Source organism: Catharus ustulatus, chromosome 9 (genome assembly GCF_009819885.2).
Source record: "Catharus ustulatus isolate bCatUst1 chromosome 9, bCatUst1.pri.v2, whole genome shotgun sequence".
NCBI classification, from domain to species: domain Eukaryota; kingdom Metazoa; phylum Chordata; class Aves; order Passeriformes; family Turdidae; genus Catharus; species Catharus ustulatus.
The window spans coordinates 12,399,134-12,418,522 of NC_046229.1; the positions used below are offsets into that span (position 1 = coordinate 12,399,134).

A 19,389-nucleotide genomic window follows, 5' to 3' on the forward strand; every position below is an offset into this window, starting at 1 on the left:
TACAAGGCTCCATTATTTGAGTGGCACAGTCCTTCTCACCTTGAACTTTTAAAATTCAGAATCTTTTACTTATATCCACTTCTAGTGTGCGGTCATGTTAAGCAATAATACAGGCTATATATAACAACAGCAATCTACTTCAATCTTTTTTTCTTTTCTCCCTTCTTGCAGCCCTCCAGGGCGTTGGAGCTTCCATAGGATGATGTATTCCTAGTTAGAATTTAAGTCTAGTGACTGGAAGTTCAAGGTTCACATCTGCTCAGAATAATATTCCTGGACTATTGCCTATTAATTATTCTCTTACAAAAGCTTTGCAAGCAAGTATCACGGGTCAGGATGATTTAAACTTCCTTGAAATTAATCTAATTAATAGATAATTTTACCATTGTACTTTCAAAAAGATGATAAAGTTCAACAATAATGGACTCTACTATGGATTTTTTTATCTATTAATATCATTATAGATCAAATTTGGTGATCAAATTAAATCATAGATGGGTATTAAAAACCTTTGATGAAATAGTAATTTTTTAAAATCTCATTCCAGTACTGTTGTAATGTGCTGCTTAGGAGGAATGAATTAAATGAATCAAACTGATCTTATTCATTATTAGACAACAGCATAATAAAAAAAAAAGAAAAAAAAAAATCAAATTTTGCTTTCTTAGTTGTGTCACTACCTTACCTGATTTGATTCTAAGAGAGTAATTGACAAATTTTGAACTACTTTGCATTTTGAATTTGTACCTTAGTGGACTATTGCTGTATCATTTCTTTCCCTCTGATGCCATTTTTAATGGACTTTTAGTTCAACTTATTGAGCAAATCATTTACCCCTACATAATGGAATAACAACATTTTCCCCTGGTCAGCAGTGCTGCCTGCTGTGGTCTGTGTTGCTGCAGGTGGCAAAGGGAGTCTCTTAATGTCTTTATTTTTTTTGTGGTGCAGAGTTGATTCTCTAACTTAGCTTGTGTACCATGACTGGGCTTGGGGGTTTTTGCCTCACAGTTGATTTGTCAAAACTTCTCTGGTATTCCTTCCTCCTTGCCCTCTGTGCAGTAAAATAGTCCAGCAATTTATCTATTATTTTTCTGCGTATTAATATCACACATCTATATCTATCCTGTGTTCAGGGAAGACAGAGAAAACTCAGAACTTCAACCAGTGCAGAGCTTTGCTATAAGTTTTGGTATTCTTTGGCTCACCAAACGGAAAAAAATTTGGTGTGAGAGAAACTGCATTACTTCTTCTCCAACTGTACAATAACAACAAGAAAAGACAGAAGTGAAAGATGAGCAGCAAATATCTTGCTGTACTTACTGTTATTTTATCGCCCCCAGTTTTATGATATCACAAAATCTCTTTTTCCTTTCACTTTAAAGAATTGTGTCAGCTGCTGTCTCTTCGAGGTGGCAGTACGAGGCTTTTAGGAGATGACAGCTTTAGTGTAGAAAGGCAGAAGGGTGAAATAAAATGTTTTTAACCCTAGTAGCTTACTTCATCCTCTAATGCTGTGTACACTTCTACTCTTCACTGGACAACATATGACATGGTTGGTATAATCTCGGTCAAAGTTTGAGAGGCTAAATCATTTTGCGTCAACATTTCTCTTACTTCTTTTAAAAACCATAGTAAGTATTCCTCTGTGGCAGGTTTTCTGTCATGGTAGAGCCTGGGCACAATGTTTCCTTGAGACACTTCCAAATACTTGAGTTAAGGCTGACCATTGCAAACTTTTTTTAAAGTAGTACCTAAAGGCTTAGAAAATAGATTGAGATGCTATTTTGAAGATCCATTTCTGTAACTTTCCTGTCAGAAAGTGGAGAGTGCTTTCCAAAAATCTGACCCTGAGCCCAACAGCTCCTGTTATTCTAGCTGCTGCAGCCTCTTCTGTTCTGCTTGGCATGACAGAGATCACTTCTAAAAGTTGTTTTGTAAAAGCTTTCTGGAGGTCATTTGTCTCCTACAGCTGATGCCAAAGTTGAAGTAACAGAGGACGATATGGATATTCTGCAATGTTAAAAAGAAAAAAAATGTTAAAAGTCAATTAGACAAGCCCTAGAAAAACAGGATCAAGCAACCATGGTGCTTGACATACTGACGGCTCATTAGCTAGAAGCAAATGACTCAGGACTCATTATGGGCATGCTGGTCACTCACCAAATTATCAGGAATCAAAATAAAATTGAACCATGAAATACCTTCAGTCAGGGAAGTTTTGCAGCTGAGCACGCAGAGTGAGGTCCCTTTTGAAAGACTGAGTTTACTGCCTGTGGTCAAGGAGGGTGACCTGAAAGCAGAAGAGCAGAGGTTGAGAAGCTGATATATCTGGAGAATGGGGGACCTGCTTTCTGGAAGATTGAAGAGTTTGGTTTAATTACCTTGCTAAATGCAGTTGAGAGAAAGTTTATCAAGGGTCTGTTTCTGAGAATGGACAGGACCAATTAGATACATTAAATGCAGTCTGTTGTTTAGAAAACTGCTTCTAATCTAGGGATGGTTCATTTAAATTAGTGTACTTTCTAGGTAAATACTTCTAGAAAGGTGGTGGTGCCCCCAATAACACCTTATAACACCTTCTTTCACTGTAGTGTTGCAAACTGCCAGCTGTGCTTCTTGTCACAGAGGGCACTTTGCACTGCCTAAGTGGAACAGTACTTTCTTTTTCTTAATATAACTCCAATCAGAACATCTGGATCTCAGTACCAAAGCCTTAAAACTATTAACAGGGCTGAAAAGCAGCAGCATGTGACCATTGCAGCAACCACAGGAGTGGTGCCATAACGGAGAAACAAAAGCCAAACAGCTACAGGAAAAAGGGGCACATACACCTGCTGCTCTGCAGAGGACTCTGTTTGCAGAAAGAGAAAGGCTATTTATTAGGATAAAAAGAAGAATTATTATGAGGTGAAAGATCTATCAGCTAGACAGAGAACTATGTATAAATGAAGAATAGTTAAATACAAGATTCTTAAAAACAGTAAGGAGAAACTGTCAGGGAGGTTTGCCTTAAATGGGGAGTTGAGGTGTAACTGCAAAAAAGAAGGGATTAAAGAATTAAATATTGTAGTTCCTTAAGGTAAGTAAAAGAGGAAAATTTGACAACAACAGTATTGTGGGGTAGTAAGAAGCTGCTGGAGTCACTATCTGGCAAAATAGGGAGTACTGTGTGACTTTTTGGAGGGTTAGAGTAACTAAGCATAGTCAGAGGGGATAAAATTCGATGTTGTGATACTCAGTGAGGTAGTAGCTTTCAGATAAAAGGAGATGGAGTGAGACAGGCTGAAATTTGACTGGTGACATTTGTGGTGAATGCTGAATAACCGAGAATGAGAAATTGAAAATATCAGATTTAATGTCTTGAACATTAACATCTGAAGTTGGATCTTCCAGGCATTAAGCTGTGGGAGTCCCAACAGACCTAAGGTTTCAAGCAATTAAATATATTTTCCACCACTCTGGGATTAGTTACTTGTGCAGAAGCAAGGAAATTGCAGATAAATATTCTGATAACTCACATATTCTGTTTTTGATTTAATAAAAAAGTACAAAAAAATCCAATGAAAAAGGGCATCATTAATTTTGGCACCTGAAATCAAATTATAAATGATCAGCTGATTAGTGATGTGCATTTTGTTCTTTTAACTTCTTCAGTAATGTGTGAATGTCACATTATGTAACACTGAAAATGAATAAAGCTGGAAATGAAATATGTTAGGATGCATCTTTGTGTTCCTCCCCTGACTGGTGGACAACTTGTCTCATTAATCTGTATAGTGGTGTTAATTTAAACAAACAGCATTATTTGTTGAGATTTGTGGCTAGAAGACTTAGAGGTTCACTGAGAAAATTTTATGCTGTTTTATTTTCAGAGCACTGGGATAGATTTTATGACTTTTAGTGACTGGAACATATAATAAACTCTCATAACTTGTAACGACTGTACAAACTACTACAGACTCAAGTATTCTGACAGAGAAGGTGGGCACAATGAAAGATGGCCAGTGACATGTGGTCACAGGGCAGTGGGGTGTTATGTCCTGTTCAAATTCCTTCTTGTGTTGGTACCTACTGCCTAACCAGCACTGGGGTAAAGGTTGAGATAAAAACTGATAGAAGTGAATATCTTAGAGAGGAAAGATTGGAAACAGTGGAAACAGTAAATGTAAGAGTAACATTCTTGCATTCATTATACATGCTTTTTGAATATCATAGATGTTGAAGTGTCTAGGATCTATTTTTAGAAGTAACAGAGTATGATTCTGGTTCTAAATGAACTTCAGGAAAACTCATCTTTGCCTGGTACTTTCCTTCCACAGGATTGTGGGATGCATTATTTAATCTCACAGTGTCTCTGACAGCTTCTTTGCTGGAAAGGAAAAAGCCCTTCTGTAACCTCTGGGACACTGTGATGACTTCATTAAGGTTTTGGTGGCCTTATTCTACTGCTTTAGACCAAAGTGGTGTTTAAGAAAAATTGAAAATAGATGGCCTCAGGGCTGTTAGTGTGTGGGAGAGATTCATATCCTACAGAAGAGTTGTGGGCAGAACCTGCTTCCTGCAGCAGCTGCAAAAATGAAGAGGAGAACTTGTTCATATCCAGGTCAAGGCTTGCACAGCCGGCACCTTAGGAAGTTCCCCTGTGGCTGTAAGCTACAGAGGGGCAGTGTTGGCTCCCACAGATGTCAGCAAGAACATTCACAGGATGAGTTTAGTGACAACAAACTTACCTCACGTGGGAGTTGAGGGATCCTGAGTTTGCAAAGTGAGTAACCCATACAAAGGCCCTAGGAAATAATTTTAAAATTTTATATTTTTCTTACTGTTCCTGTTCAATTTTTATTGTGGTTCTGGCTTTCTCTTGCTCTCCTCTTATCAATTAGAGATATCTTTATATGAATGAGAGACAGAATTCCACAGTTGGCTTTGTCCAGTGCAAGCAACTGGCATAGAACCAAGTACCTGGACAATAGATTGTCTTTATTATGTCTTACACAAAATTTAAACCAAATTTGAATGTTTTGGGGGTTTGTACTACTTTTTTTTTTTGTTTCTTGCATGCAAATGAGTAGAATGTGCATGCAGGGAACCAGGGGTTTGAAATGATGTCTGACACATGACAGTCTCTCTATGTTTGATGGACTGAAGGATGGAAAACTGTGCTAGGTCCCCAGTTATGTTGCATTTCTTCCATCAAAATGTTCTAGGTCAGCTCTGATAGAGTGGCTAGGAGTGGTTTCTTTCAAGTTTAAGACAGCCACAAATAGGATATATTTGCATTTCCATGTGTAGCACTTTTAGTTTTTAATATAGAATCGTGTCCAAATGTGTTTTTCTTTAAGCCTTATTAGACAGAGATTGATAATCTTCTCTATGAATTTTTCATGGGGTTTTTCTTGTGCGTATGCTGTTTCAATGATGCATTTTCATGTGAAACACATAAAGCTTTTTTATGCAAAAATAAAAGCATAGAAAATCCAAATCAGTTCAATTACACTTGCAGATTAAAATAAAGCTGTAATATATATCTATTGTATTGAAATGCTAACTCTATGAATTTTTGATCTGCTTTAAAAATGTAAAACTTGGATTTGATTAGATTAGCTGTGGAGTAATCTATACTGAATAAATCTGTCTTCCTTTCATGTGATTTGTCAGTGTTTGTAGTGGGTTTGTACACACAGCTTTCACCATTATTTTCCAGGCAATAAAAGCAGCCATGCAGAAAAGCCACCCATAAATGTCAGAAAACAGAGATATTTTGTTGCTTTCCAAGGGCTTTGAAGGTCAAGTTCAATTCAGTTAGCTCACCCAGCATGAGAGGAGTGTGATACAATGATGGAATGTGTGTTTGGGTAGGATATATGTGTTACTGTCCCTGTACTATTCTATCAGGATAACAGATCAGTGAGAGATTAAACTTTACTGCTTGGAAGAATTTCTTTTGGAAAACTATCAATTTTTATGATTTTCTGTAGCTCCTATTGAGATGCTGTGCAGAAATAATGAATCCAAAGAATTTACAGCTTTTATCACAATGGAGATTGACTCCTGATTGTGGCTTTTGGGTGCTGTTCCACTGCAGGTATCCCGTTCAACTGCATGTATTCACAAAATAAGTTGCAGATCATAGATTTTATTGTAAACATGAAATTGTATTTTTCCTCCTTCTGATGAAAAGAGGTTTGTATAAAAACAGTTTCCTAATTCCTAGAAGTGAGAGGTTAGCACAAAAGGCAAAGTTTTCTCACTCCAAGGAATCTGTTCTGCCAAGTCCCGCTGCAGCTCAGTGCTTTGTGGTTACCTTCTCCTGCCATGAACCACTTTTTTTCTTTTTATAAAGAGAAGACTTAGTCAGTAAAGCTCATAATCAAGCTGAAGGCACTAGCTTGATCAGTACTTTACTGGGTGTCAGTGCCCTGATTTAAGGAGCTCCCCAATGAATGGAGGGATATGTCATCAGCTGCTTGAGCAGTACGTGAGCATTTGTTGTGTTTTGTAACTGCAGTGCTGCATGTTCTTTGCTATCTGGAGAGTCTCCTTTGTGTTGGCTTCTGATAACCTCTTGCTCATGTTATCCACGGATGAATAATGAACAGACTCTTACCTGTACAAGGAATACAATTGTATTGAATTTGTTTAAGTTCCTGCTGCTTTGCAACATCTTCCCATGATTGTATGAGCAGAAGTGAGTAAAGATCACAACAGTGAAAAAAATCTCTCTGCCAAAAATGTGCAGGTCATTTGCCCCTCTGTATTGGTACTGACATTGCATAGCTCAGTGCAGCTCCTCCTAAAAAAGATTTTAAATGTAGGCCTACTTCCTTCATTTTTCATTGGGGTAATAAAATAGTTGGATGTGCTGCTAGGAGCTTGCACTGTTTAATGCAGTTGCTGTGTATCCTAGATGAAAAGCTCTGTTCTGTAGTGCTGTGATAATAATATGATCGTTAGTGTCTCCAATAAAAGTGCCTGGCTGGGTTCTGCATGCCTTCATCCAAACACTTCCCCTGAATCCCCTCCCTATTCCATGTGTGTCCTATGGCACATTGCTCTTGTGCTGGAATGTGCACTCCTTAGAATGGACCCTAATGTGACCATCCCAGCAAATCTCACATCCTCCATGTGCTTCCATTTGCTCAAAGATTTGGTGCCCTGAAGGTTTGTAAGCCACAGGAATAGTTTAAAGTCTCTTGTCAGAGAGGATTCTGCTATGCTGGTGTCCTGATTTTGGCAGGGGTTTTTTTGTGTGTTTTGTGGTTTTTTTTGTTTCCTCAACCTGTTTTTCTAAGCTTTCAATAAAGAAAACAGCATACAGAAAGAACAAGAATTAAGCAGGGAAGGTGTTTTTTCCCCTCACTAAAAGTAGCATGCCCCCAGCTATATGGCAGAAAATTTCAAATTCCCATTACAAAATAGCTGATCTCAGCTGAGACTTCTCTGTAATTAGGTCGTGCTTTTTATTGGCTATAAATGGTTAAGCCTATTGGAATGGCATTCAACGTGCCAGAAGCAGACAATGCTTGGAGGCATTGAATAATACATTTTGCTTTTCTGATGACGTATGTGGCAGTTATGTATGGATGAAATAGGCTGGAACAGGTTTATCCGAAGTAAACAGGGAGATTTCCATGTCTGATGGAAAACAGATGGCAAAAAAATTGCCAAAAGAATTTAGAGCCCAAGGTTTTCCTTGCTCTTTGTAAAAAGGCATTTATAGAGGCTGCTCTTGCTTCCTGCCAATACAGGACAACATTCCTACAGCTGTGCTGGAGAGTGTCTTGTAGACTCCTCTTTTTTATCTTTTTTTTTCCTGCAGCCTGGCTGAAGTGCATCATCTTTGCTTAAGAACAACTTCTTTCTAATTCACAGTTACCCTCTTATTTTCTTTTTTCTAAGAAAAAAACCCTTCTTTCTCTCCTTCCTAAACTTGGACCTTTGCCTGGTGAAGGAACTGTCTATCACTTGAATATTTTTATATTTCAGAGCAAAGCTAGCCTTTCATTCAGCCAGACCTTGAAGAGCACATATGGCTCCTGACACTAAAACATGTTTGCATCCCTGCCTCTGGAACAAGGCATTCACTGCACTGTGTTAGGGTGCCCTGGCTGGCTGAGGGTGCAAGCCTCAAATCAGCAATGATCCCCTGCTCCTGTTTTTCTTTTCGTGCTTATGAGCAGCAGATGCATTGCACAGACTGGCAGTGAGAACATCCAGAGGAACTTTCCAAAAGTGCTGTCCTCCCAAAGAATAGTGTGGGATGAAACTGGTGTGCAAAGTGCTGCCAAGTAACAGGCTGGGCAATATCTCTGTTGTCTTCCAGTGTTAAATAGCTTTTAGAAGGAAACAGAGGGTGGTGTCGATTTTTTGTTAATTTGAAGTCCAGCTTGGCAGTCAGGGATCTTTACAGAAGAAAATTCAATGGAGAAAGTCTGGGCTTGTCCAGATGGTGGTAGGCAATTACAATTCATTTGTGTGAATTTCTGGTTATGCAGTTTTTTCTCTGTAGCATAAACTTTCCCCCACAGGCAGAAGTGAGCTGCAGGCAAGTGAAGGTTTCCAGCAAAAGGCATTTTCTTCACAGATGTGCAGCCTGAGAATACGGGGTTGTTACAACATTTTATTTACTTTCATTTCTTCTGCCTCTGGGCTGCTGTCAAGTGTTTAATTTTATTTGTCTGATTATTTTCTTTCTTATCTAGAAGTTAGTACTTCCAGAGGTTGCATCCCAGTGTAGTATTTACTAAACATACAGGTATGTGATTAACATCCATTCCTCCTGCTGCATACCAATCACACTAACGATTTTACTGCTGCAAGCAAAAATTGAATTTATCTCACTTTGACTTTAGAAGCCATCACATTACCTTTTCTCTGAGTTTTTGAAACAAGAAATTGAGTATTTCTGTTATTTCATGCAAAATAGCAAAGAAATGTAAAATACTTTTAATAACTGCATCTTTTTTCAAATATAAAGATTTGCTGACCAGAAGTATGCTGGTATTTTATTGTCTTCTAAGAGTCTTTCTTGATGTATTTGTGAGGCTTTTTGTTGTTTTTCTACTGGTTTATACACTTTTTTAGTCTATTTCTGGTTGAAAGAAATAACTTTTTGAAAGGGATTTTCATGAAAATGCTGGCAGCTAGAGAGTGCCTTTCAGAATGTTTGTGAAAATCCCTCAGTTACAGATTCACTCTTAGGATGTTGCCGATCATGAATCTTTATAAATTTCTACAGAGGAGAAAAAAAGGTCATCTAAGTGAGGTATATCTGGCAGGATAAGAGTTAATACACACATATGGGTGGTTTTTTTCCTTTGAACTTTTCTCAGCAGGTGAAAAATAGCTACAATCAGGTACTACTTCAATAAGTAGTAACAACCAACTGCCAGGTTGAAAGATCACAAATTCTTGTACCAGCAGTTCTGTTATAGGGAGGCGTATGTCAGCCTGTGTGTGTCAGAAAGCTTGCCAAGGTATTGATAAGAAGAGCTGGGCAATAATCCAGCACCAGAAAAAAAAAAAAAAAAAAAAAAAAAATCACCATTTGAGGACTGTACTGCAGAGGCTTTTTCTTTTTTCTCCTTTTTAATTCTACTTTATCATGCAGAGACTACATTAGTGTTTATATAATATGCATCTGCATCTACTGATGAAGTTCACCCTAGGTTGTGAAGGACATCAGTGAATCAGTAACTGGAGTTTTAGATTAAATATTCTTAACAGATCTTATAGAATGAAAAATCAACAACCTTATTCAAAGTGTGCTTTGCAGCCATGGGGATTTTATGGGGATGATCTTTTAAATTACTGGACGGCTTTCAGCTGCAATATAAAATCAAGTAGCAGACTAGCTAAAGGCATGCCTTGCTCAGAAGTTCAGGTTGCTTTGGTGGTAGTGTGACCTTGTGGTGTGTGATGCTGGGGCTGTGCTAATGATGTGTTTGTTCCTGGTGGAGTGGGGCTGTTTGCATAGGGAAGCCTGGGCCAGGAGTAGACTGCTGAAGGAAATACAGATTCAGCTTTGAGTGAGCATGAAATGAATAGCAGGAACTATGGGGATATGGGGAGCTCAAAGTGCTGGAAAGCCTGAAGGGATAAGAATATCTCCAGACAAATAAATGCTCCTTCTTATCAGGCTTTGAGTTTAGGGCAAGAGGGAATAGTGACACAAAATAATTCCTGAAATCTGGCAATGCTTTGCAATTCAAAGGGCTCAGAATCACTGGGGCTTTTCAAATGTGGTAGCTTCTTATACATAATAGCATATGGAAGGTCTTCAAAATACTTCAACCATTACTCCTTGAAACTTGGAAGTTCTTCACCTTACATAATTTCATATTATTACCTAAATAAGTGTGCTCTTTCTGATGGGAATGCTATGTGTAATAAAGTTGTGCAGTAACCTGAGACTAATAAAAGGAGTTTACATATAGGAGGATTATCTCTTATGTAAGGTTTTTAATACAGACTGCTGCTGTTACATCAGTTATTTGAACTGTGCTGATTACTGTTTTGTTCATAGCTCAAGTTTTACCTCAGTAACCTGAACCCACTCTGCACGATTTTGGCTTTAATGAAAGATATGATTGACTATGTTGAGCTGCTATGAACCTAGACACACCACCTGTGAATTGTGAATCATCATAAAAACTGAATTATCTAACAAATTTGTAACAAATGACAACAACACAAGAGGTACATTGAGCTGTGTTTTGAGAGCCCTTGAGCTGTCTTAACCTTAGAAAAGGCCAGAGCTCCTGCAGAGAAGATGTGCAAGAGGTAATGTGCCTTCTATTCATGCCTGCTTAAACACCACAGTCCTCAAACACAGCCCTGATTCAGGGTACCTTCTTACCAGAAACACTTTTCAGGATAAAACTCACATGTTTCTTTCATTGTAACCACCTATTTTTAGGGACACTGCATTTCCTGTGTTACTTTTTCATCACCGAACTTCATTTTTGCTCTTATTTCTCAGTTTCCTGGCTGCTTACTTTCCAGTTTAGCAAAGATGTCCTTTTCCCGGAAAAAAACCCCAAAAACCAACAAAAAACCCTGTTGCTTTAATCTTAATTTTAATTTGGTTTTTGAACCCAAACCACATCTTACTGGTGATATAACCCCTACCAGCTTTGTTCTTCTCTCCTCCTGAGAGAGAAACACTGACAGCAATCTCCTGTGGAGTCTTTGAACATATTCGGGTTAACTTTCACTTCTGGAAGAGAAGAAAGTAAATCTTCAGCTACTGATTTTATGCAAATGATGTTTGACATATGGCTGTTTCTAGAAGGATCTTTACTATATAGTCTTACTCTTTTTGAGTAACTCTAGAATCTTTTTGAAAACTCTAGGATCTGTGCTTGACTATCTCTTCAGCAACCCTGTTAAAGGGAGTTTCAGGACAAAAGAAATAGCTGGAGGCATGTTTTTTTCCAATATCAGTGAAATCAGTAAGGTATACTGAACTAGAGCATTTCATTTAATGCTCTGTTGTAATAGAAAGTAGCTTTTAAATGGGATGCTCAAGACTATAAATGAGAAAATTAAATAAAACTATTTTTTACATATAGTGGTCCACACAATGAAACAAATTCAGTAAGTGTAGCCATTATATTGTTTTCAATTGCTGTTGTATTTGAGTAAAAAGTGAAACCCTGCATCGGTCCTATAATGAAAGTAGTATGATGTGCAGAGATATTAAAAAAGTGATTGAGTTACTGGCTGTGTCCATAAAGGTAGATGTTGTGAAAATAATACAATATTACTGCATATAGTGTCATCTAAGAGACCCAAAACCCTCACATAAGTCTTTACCTTTCATTTGTCCTTCCAAGCTTGGTGCTGCCATGTATCTATAAAATAAAAGAAAGAATGAGTCCTAAAGAAAATCAATTTATGAAAAAAGGCTTATTTGCAATTACTGTTTGGGGTATGGTTCCTAGGGTTCTTTACTGGAATCTTCCGTAATACCATGTTCAACTTTGTCTTAGAAAAAATTCAGGCAGTTACTTGTGATAGAAACAATAAGCATGAAAAACAAAATAATTCTAGAATGAAAGTTTAGGAGGTTGTGCTTATAAATAATAGAAGCACTCATATCACTATTTCCTGTCTGTTGAGTTCTTTGTGATCTTAGGGAAGTTGATTTCAACCTCAGTTTATGCACCTGTGAAATAGGTTTTTACTGTGAAACTCACTGGGATGGGGATTTATTCCTGCTTGTGAAGTGGTTTCATAGTCTCTGCCATATAATGCATGCCAAGTGGCAGGGTGTTGTGCTCTGGTTAGAAAAGTAGAATATTTAGTGCAGATCTCAGTAAAATTTACAACTTAAGAAATTATCTTCCTATTCTGGAAATATTTCCTTGCTCCCTCCCTCCCTCTTAGACAACTGTATGCAACACAAAAAGTGTTTGTGTCTTATTATTCTGTCAGGCATTATTGAACTATAAAGAAAAGATCTTGTCATCTCACACTTCTTAACAGATTATGAAAGAAAAATATGGCTAAAACTTGTTGAGACTCTCAAGTTCCTGCCAAAGTGAAACTAATGAATCATGCAGGCACTGGTAATTAGCCAAAACTAGGAGATGTGAAGCGTATTAATAGTGCTAGAGACCATGTTGCCAAATACGTATATTTATACCCCTGAAAGTAGCTATTGTTTTATTCCCATGAAGTTTTTAATTAAATTCTATCCAGCAGAGTAGTATGACACTCCTGTTTTTATTTCAATTCTTACTTTAACAACCTAGATATAAATTGAATGTGATTCATGCTCACCAGTTATTGATTTTGATATAAATACTAGACAGAATGAGCTTGATGAGAAATAACTGACACCAAAAGTAGGAAGATGCTGTTGTGGGGATTGAGTAAAAAGAATTAGAAGAAACTGTTTAGTCCTGGCCCAATGGGGTCTGAGGTATTGGAGTTCATGTATTCTGATCTCAAATTTTTCCTCTTCTACCATTTTTTTTTTCTTCTTTTTAAGCTGGGAATGAACCTGTAGGTAGACTTAGTCTCATTAACAACTCTTTCACTCTTTTGCTATAGGACCCTGTCTTCAAGAGAAGGGTAATTTTGTTCTTGCCACTGCCATCTAGGCTAGTCAGGTGCTATAGTGACTGAAATAAAATGTAACAAAAGCTAATATACCATGCAAGTCGTCCAGCTAAGAAACTCTCTGACCTATGTCTTACTGTGTAATCCTCACTGAGTATGTGAAAAACAGGAAACATTTAAAAGATGTTTATAACTGAATATACATTTCTTATGTAAATGTTGTCAATATCAAAATGTCTACATTAGATTAGCTAAAAAGAAAAAAAAAAATTGATTGAGATTTATGCCCAGGATACGTCCATGTTAGAGAAACATTTCTTTCGTTAAGAGACAATTTGCATTCATGAGAACTGAAAATTAAGAAGGAATAAGATTTGTTTCTCTGCAGACTTACTAATTAGTGTTGGTTTAGCTCTCCCAAATGGTAGGATGTGTGAGTATTTAAAGTGCTGATGCAGACAAATTACAATTTGGTATTCATCCCTGTATATAGCTTCAGACTTCTCTGTCATATCCTAATGACATGTAGAATTTCTGGATTCTCAAATGCTAAATTTTAAGTTTTATCAGAGGACCAATAACAAAATCTATTTATCTGCAGTAAAGGAGATTTTACAAGAAGCAGTTAATGACAAATAGCACCTGGGATTGGTTGTTTTGTTGTTGTTTTGTTTGTTTTTTTAATGGCAGATAAAGAATGTAGGGACTTAAGGGAACCAAATTACTTTTAGAAGTGCCTTGTAGAATACTTATGGCCACTGAGCAGACTTCTTTACTTGGTGCTTTAAGAAGGCTAAAATTATGCAAAGTATGTGCTTCTGTGTTTTTCAGTATTTTTATAGTGAAATGTACAGAGCCACTGAAATGCCAGTTTGTAGTAGTCTTTTCCACAGAGAATTCCTATTGTTGGATCTCATGCCTTCAACTAAAATTTCAGGGGAACTGAATACTTAATACAAACGTCCTTTGTACAAGTTAATAAGTAAACACTGTGTTTGCATATGGCTAGATTTTTTTTTTCCAAAACAATTTCAACAGATGCCTTAATTCTGTTCTGTTATAAAAATTCCTTTCTCTCATTTGAATGTTTTTGTTAGTGCATATTCTTTCTGGCTAAGCACAGAGAAAAATCTATGCCGTTTTGCTTTTCAAACAATATTTCCTAACCTAAAAAAAAAGAAAAGGCCACAATTTTTGTTTCATCTGGTAATACAGTGCATTTAAAGAAAATAAATATGAAAATCTGGTGGCTTTCTAGTAAAGGCCAAAAAATTCTGCTACACAATCTGAATTCTTCTCAGGGCAAGGGCTGTTTAGAACAACTCCCTGTGAGAAGCACATAAAGCTGATTGCACCGTTTTCAAGTTCAGAACAGATCCGCACAAAATAAAGGAAATAAAAAGTGGTATTCAATAAACCAGGAAGATAGGCTATGTGGATATCAGGTAGTAGCATCATACAAGCAATCTTGCTTCCTGCTGTGGATGTTTTGATTGAAACAAGCTTATGTAGTGGAATGAGATCTAGATTCCCCTTTAAATATTTGCAATACTTTAATTCTGATTTGCAATAAATAATATGACTAATCCATGCTCCCTCTCATTGCTTTATGATTATCACTTGCACTGCACATCTTGGCTGCTCTTAGCACTTACAAGGCTCTGATATATAGCTAAATGTTTCTGACTCCATCTGCTACAAAGAGAAGTGACACAGAAGTGCTCCCCAGCCATTTTATTGCAATTTAATGTAAATCTGTTATAATGCAGATGATGAAAAGTGCAGTGGCTTCCATGAATTCTGAATGCTGAGATTGGGTTGTGGCTGCTGTGTTGCCCTCTGAAGATTTGCTAGGTTTAATTTTACGTTGCACAGCCATTAGCTGACTGAGGTTCCTCACTGAATCACACTGCCACAATACTTCTTCATCCTCCTCTTCCTTTTCTCCTCACAGTGACCTCATTCACCCAGCTTTTCCAGCCTGGTCTCTCACTGCTTTTATCTTATAAATTGTAACCTCCCAGTACATCAGAACACAGAGCCACGCAATTGACCCCTGCAATGGATTATTTTGTTAACTCTTGTTTGTGGGAATATCATAACATACCTTCCAATTTTCTGTGAGCTCATTGTGATTCTCACTGTTGTGCAAAGAACAGATTCATTTTATCAGGTTGCAATGAGAGTTTGCCTTTACCATGGCATCACGTGTGATCTTAATGCCATTGTGTAAAATAAGTGCTGCTAAATGTGTTCTGTGCTGCTTAGCTGGCGGTATTTGTAGATGGGAATTGGGGTGATCACATTCTGTCATCCAGCATTAAGCATAATTATACACTTATGTATAGGCCCTTAGGCAAATGATTTTTTCCCCCTGTATTTTCTGTAAATGTTACTCTTTAGAATGATAGAATTACCTTCAGTAGACTAATTAAACAGTGGCAAATTAGGTAAACCTAGAATGTAATTAAAGCACAGTAGAAACACCTGTAAATGATAATTGTTTCATTCCCTCAGGGAAAATGTGAAAATAATCTTTTTGATAGAGAATCATATCTAGAATCTTTACATGTGCCAGCTGACATGTTTGTCCTTAAGTAATTTGTCTAGAAGTAATTGATTGTGGTATTCTAAAAAATAGCTAAAAATAAGGAGAACATCCGACTTTCTTACAAGTTTTTCACCTGCAGACTGAGGAGTTACCCAGGGGAAAAGTTGTGGTCTGTGATTACATTCTCCAGTCCAACTGACTGGATGGGGTAGAGGCAGAAGGGAAGAACTAATTAGACACAGGCTGCAGATTGGTTGAATTACTAATAATGGGGCTCATCTTGTCTGAAATAACAATGCCTTGCTTTGTAAATTTATGAACCCTGAATAAGGCAGAATGTGGTGCTGACTTCACCAACAATTTCTCCTAAAGTATTCAAAGTTAGAGCATGAATTCTGTTGCATGGAATGTTCTGTAGTGATGCTAATCTTCCCAGTAAACTTTGTGTGGTGTCACTGCAGATGGTATTTTCCTTTTGTGTATTGTCATCCCCAGAAAACTGATGATTTTGAGTGATGACTTTGGTGTGGATGTTTACATAAAATCTTTATTCCAAATGCAAATAAAATTTCAAGTTGATAGATGTTTTTTGAACCTTAAATTGCTTGTTGTTTTGGTTTTTTTTGGTGAGCAGAACTGACTCATTTGCAACCAGTTCTAAAAGAAACTCTGCAAACCTCTGAAATGCAAATTTATTGAAATAAAACAATCCAGTCACCTGTCTCCTTGTGCTCCTGCAGCAAGGTGACTACCAGAGGAATAATTTCACATAAAGCTTTCTCAAGTGTTTTTCCTTCATCCTCCAATTGAAGATATGTATTTTTTTATTAAAACTGACTCTCAATTTTAATAATTTATTTCGTTTCTTCTTTTCATTTCAGAGAAAGTCCATTGTTGCTGTGAGTTTCATTGCAGCATTCCTCTGTCTGATCATTGTTCGTCTCACAAATGAAGTAACTTTCCCTTTGATCCTAAACTGCTTTGGACAAACCAGAGTCAAGTGGATCCCATTTTCTAATGGCCAAAGGCAGCCTTTGAAAACTCATTATGGATATATAAATGTAAAAACACAAGAGGTAAGACCTGTTTTTTACAGCCTGGCAAAATGGACCAGTAGATTTCTTTTTCTCTGATCCCATCTAATGCTTTTTAACAACCTGCCCAGTGTAAAAACTGAACAAGGTGTTTCTGAGCAAAGTGGCTATTTTAAAAGTCTGCTACTGCTTAAATGACCTTTGAAATTTTTAAAATTTCTGTCATGTCTGCAGTGGAGAGGGCAGTGAACTGGCCTCATAATCATCCTTGACTGAGTGAAAACTTGTTTATTCAAACAAGAAAATCTTTCAGATTAATTTTGATCTTTCAATCCCTCTAATGCAAAAGGAAATTTTCTTGTGTTTGTTGTAATAAGGTCTTAAAAATGTTTCATTTTGCCTGGGCTTCCCAAAGAAGTTGTTTGTATGAGCATGAAAGAGGAAAAGGGAGTGATTTGTGAAATAAGCGTATGTGAGCCTAGGAAATATATAAAGCTAGAGGTTTACCGGATTTTTCTGGAAGTACTACAATAATACATGATAGCTATTTCAAAGCTAGGTATGTATTTGCATTCTGTACTTTAAAACTCACAGATGTGTATCTGTTTTGCAAAATACTTAGGGTGTGATAAAAATACTTGTCTGATGAAATTAGGTTTTACAGAGACTGTTGCTTTAAAGTGCCTTAGTAGTCAAAATTTCTACAACCACTATTGGGTTTTGGTGGTGGTGGTTCATTTTCTTCAGATTTCCCCTCTCTCTTTGTAGTATTTGTTAAATGGAAACTTTCAAAATAAAGTAACATAAAAAGTGAACTCTTTCTATAGTTAGTGATCAGTTATAGCACTGTCAGTCATGAGAAATACTATCAGGCTTCCACTAGCTGCTAGTTATTTTTTTCTATAAAATTACAGTTATTAATGAGTGAAATTCATTCACATAACAGCTTCTACAGAGAATAAAAAAGCTTTACCACTTCATTATATTTAGTCCTGTATGTATATTGGACTAGTTAGTTATTATCCTACCTTTAGTGGGTTAAATATGAAAATCAGAATGAGAGAGAGGCAGTTTTTAGGAGGTAACTTCTTTTAAACATATTTAAATCATTGTTCTGTAAGATGCAGCACTATTTTGGAGGCTAAAGTACAGTAATTTCACGACCATAAGGCGCACCGGACTATAAGGCGCACCCCCCGGGAGCCGGCACATTTTGCAACTTTGTAGATCAGATAAGGCGCACCGGTCTATAAGGCGCACCGGGTTTTTTTTTTGCAGCGAGGCTCCGCCCCCAGCTCCTCCCGCGCGCTTGCTGGCCGAGGCCCCGCCTCAACCCAGCAGCCATTGGCTCCCGGGCCTGCCTGTACCCGGCAGGGCCGGGCTATGCCCACCGCCGCTCCGTGCAGCATCCCCAGGGCCCCGCTGTTCCGGGAGTTCCCTGGCGCTCCGGGTGACCCAATGCCGGCAGGCTTGCCCCGTGCCGCCGCTGCCCCGATTCCAGCTGCTTGCCCCCTCCCCGCGTGGCAGCCGCTCCGATTCTGGCGGCTTTCCCCCTCTCCGCATGGCGGCCGCGGTGCTTCCGGCGGTTTTCGCCCCCCCCCGCGCGGCGGCCGCGGTGCTTCCGGCGGCTTTCGCCCCCCCCCGCGGTGCTTCCGGCGGCTTTCGCCCCCCCCCGCGCGGCGGCCGCGGTGATTCCGGGGGCTTTCGCCCAACCCGCGCGGCGGCCGCCGTGATTCCGGGGGTTTTCGCCCCGCCCGCGCGGCGACCGCCGTGATTCCGGGGGCTTTCGCCCCCCCCGCGCGGCGGCCGCCGTGCTTCCGGGGGCTTTCGCCCACCCCGCGCGGCGGCTGCCGTGATTCCGGGGGTTTTCGCCCCGCCCGCGCGGCGACCGCCGTGATTCCGGGGGTTTTCGCCCCGCCCGCGCGGCGGCCGCCGTGCTTCCGGGGGCTTTCGCCCACCCCGCGCGGCGGCCGCCGTGATTCCGGGGGTTTTCGCCCCGCCCGCGCGGCGACCGCCGTGATTCCGGGGGCTTTCGCCCCCCCCCGCGCGGCGGCCGCCGTGATTCCGGGGGCTTTCGCCCCCCCCGCGCGGCGGCCGCCGTGATTCCGGGGGTTTTCGCCCCACCCGCGCGGCGGCCGCCGTGCTTCCGGGGGCTTTCGCCCACCCCGCGCGGCGGCCGCCGTGATTCCGGGGGCTTTCGCCCCGCCCGCGCAGCAGCCGATCCGATCCCTGCGGCTTTCGCCCCCCCCGCGCAGCAGCCGATCCGATCCCTGCGGCTTTCGCCCCCCCCCGCGCAGCAGCCGATCCGATCCCTGCGGCTTTCGCCCCCCCCGCGCAGCAGCCGATCCGATCCCTGCGGCTTTCGCCCCCCCCGCGCAGCAGCCGATCCGATCCCTGCGGCTTTCGCCCCCCCGCGCAGCAGCCGATCCGATCCCTGCGGCTTTCGCCCCCCCCGCGCAGCAGCCGATCCGATTCCTGCGGCTTTAACACCCCCCGCAAGGGAGCCGTCCCAATGTCGGCGGGTCCGCCCCGCGCGGGGGTGGCCCCGAAGCCGACGGGTCCGCCCCGCGCAGGGGCGGCCCCGATGCCGGCGGGACGGCCCTGCGCGGGGGAGGCCCCGATGCCGGTGGGGAGGCCCCGAAGCCGGCGGGTCCGCCCCGCGCGGGGGTGGCCCCGAAGCCGGTGGGTCCGCCCCGCGCGGGGGCGGCCCCGAAGCCGGCGGGTCCGCCCCGC

At 40.2% G+C, this 19,389-nt stretch overlaps 1 protein-coding gene across 1 annotated transcript in view; it reads left to right on the forward strand.

Moving 5' to 3' along the window:
* Positions 1-19,389, forward strand: part of ST6GALNAC3 (ST6 N-acetylgalactosaminide alpha-2,6-sialyltransferase 3) — a 211,427-nt gene that overhangs the window by 81,873 nt on the left and 110,165 nt on the right. The window contains exon 2 of the mRNA XM_033067498.2: positions 16,504-16,698. Within this exon, the coding sequence (XP_032923389.1) occupies positions 16,504-16,698 (195 nt within the window). The remainder of the gene's footprint in view (positions 1-16,503; positions 16,699-19,389) is intronic.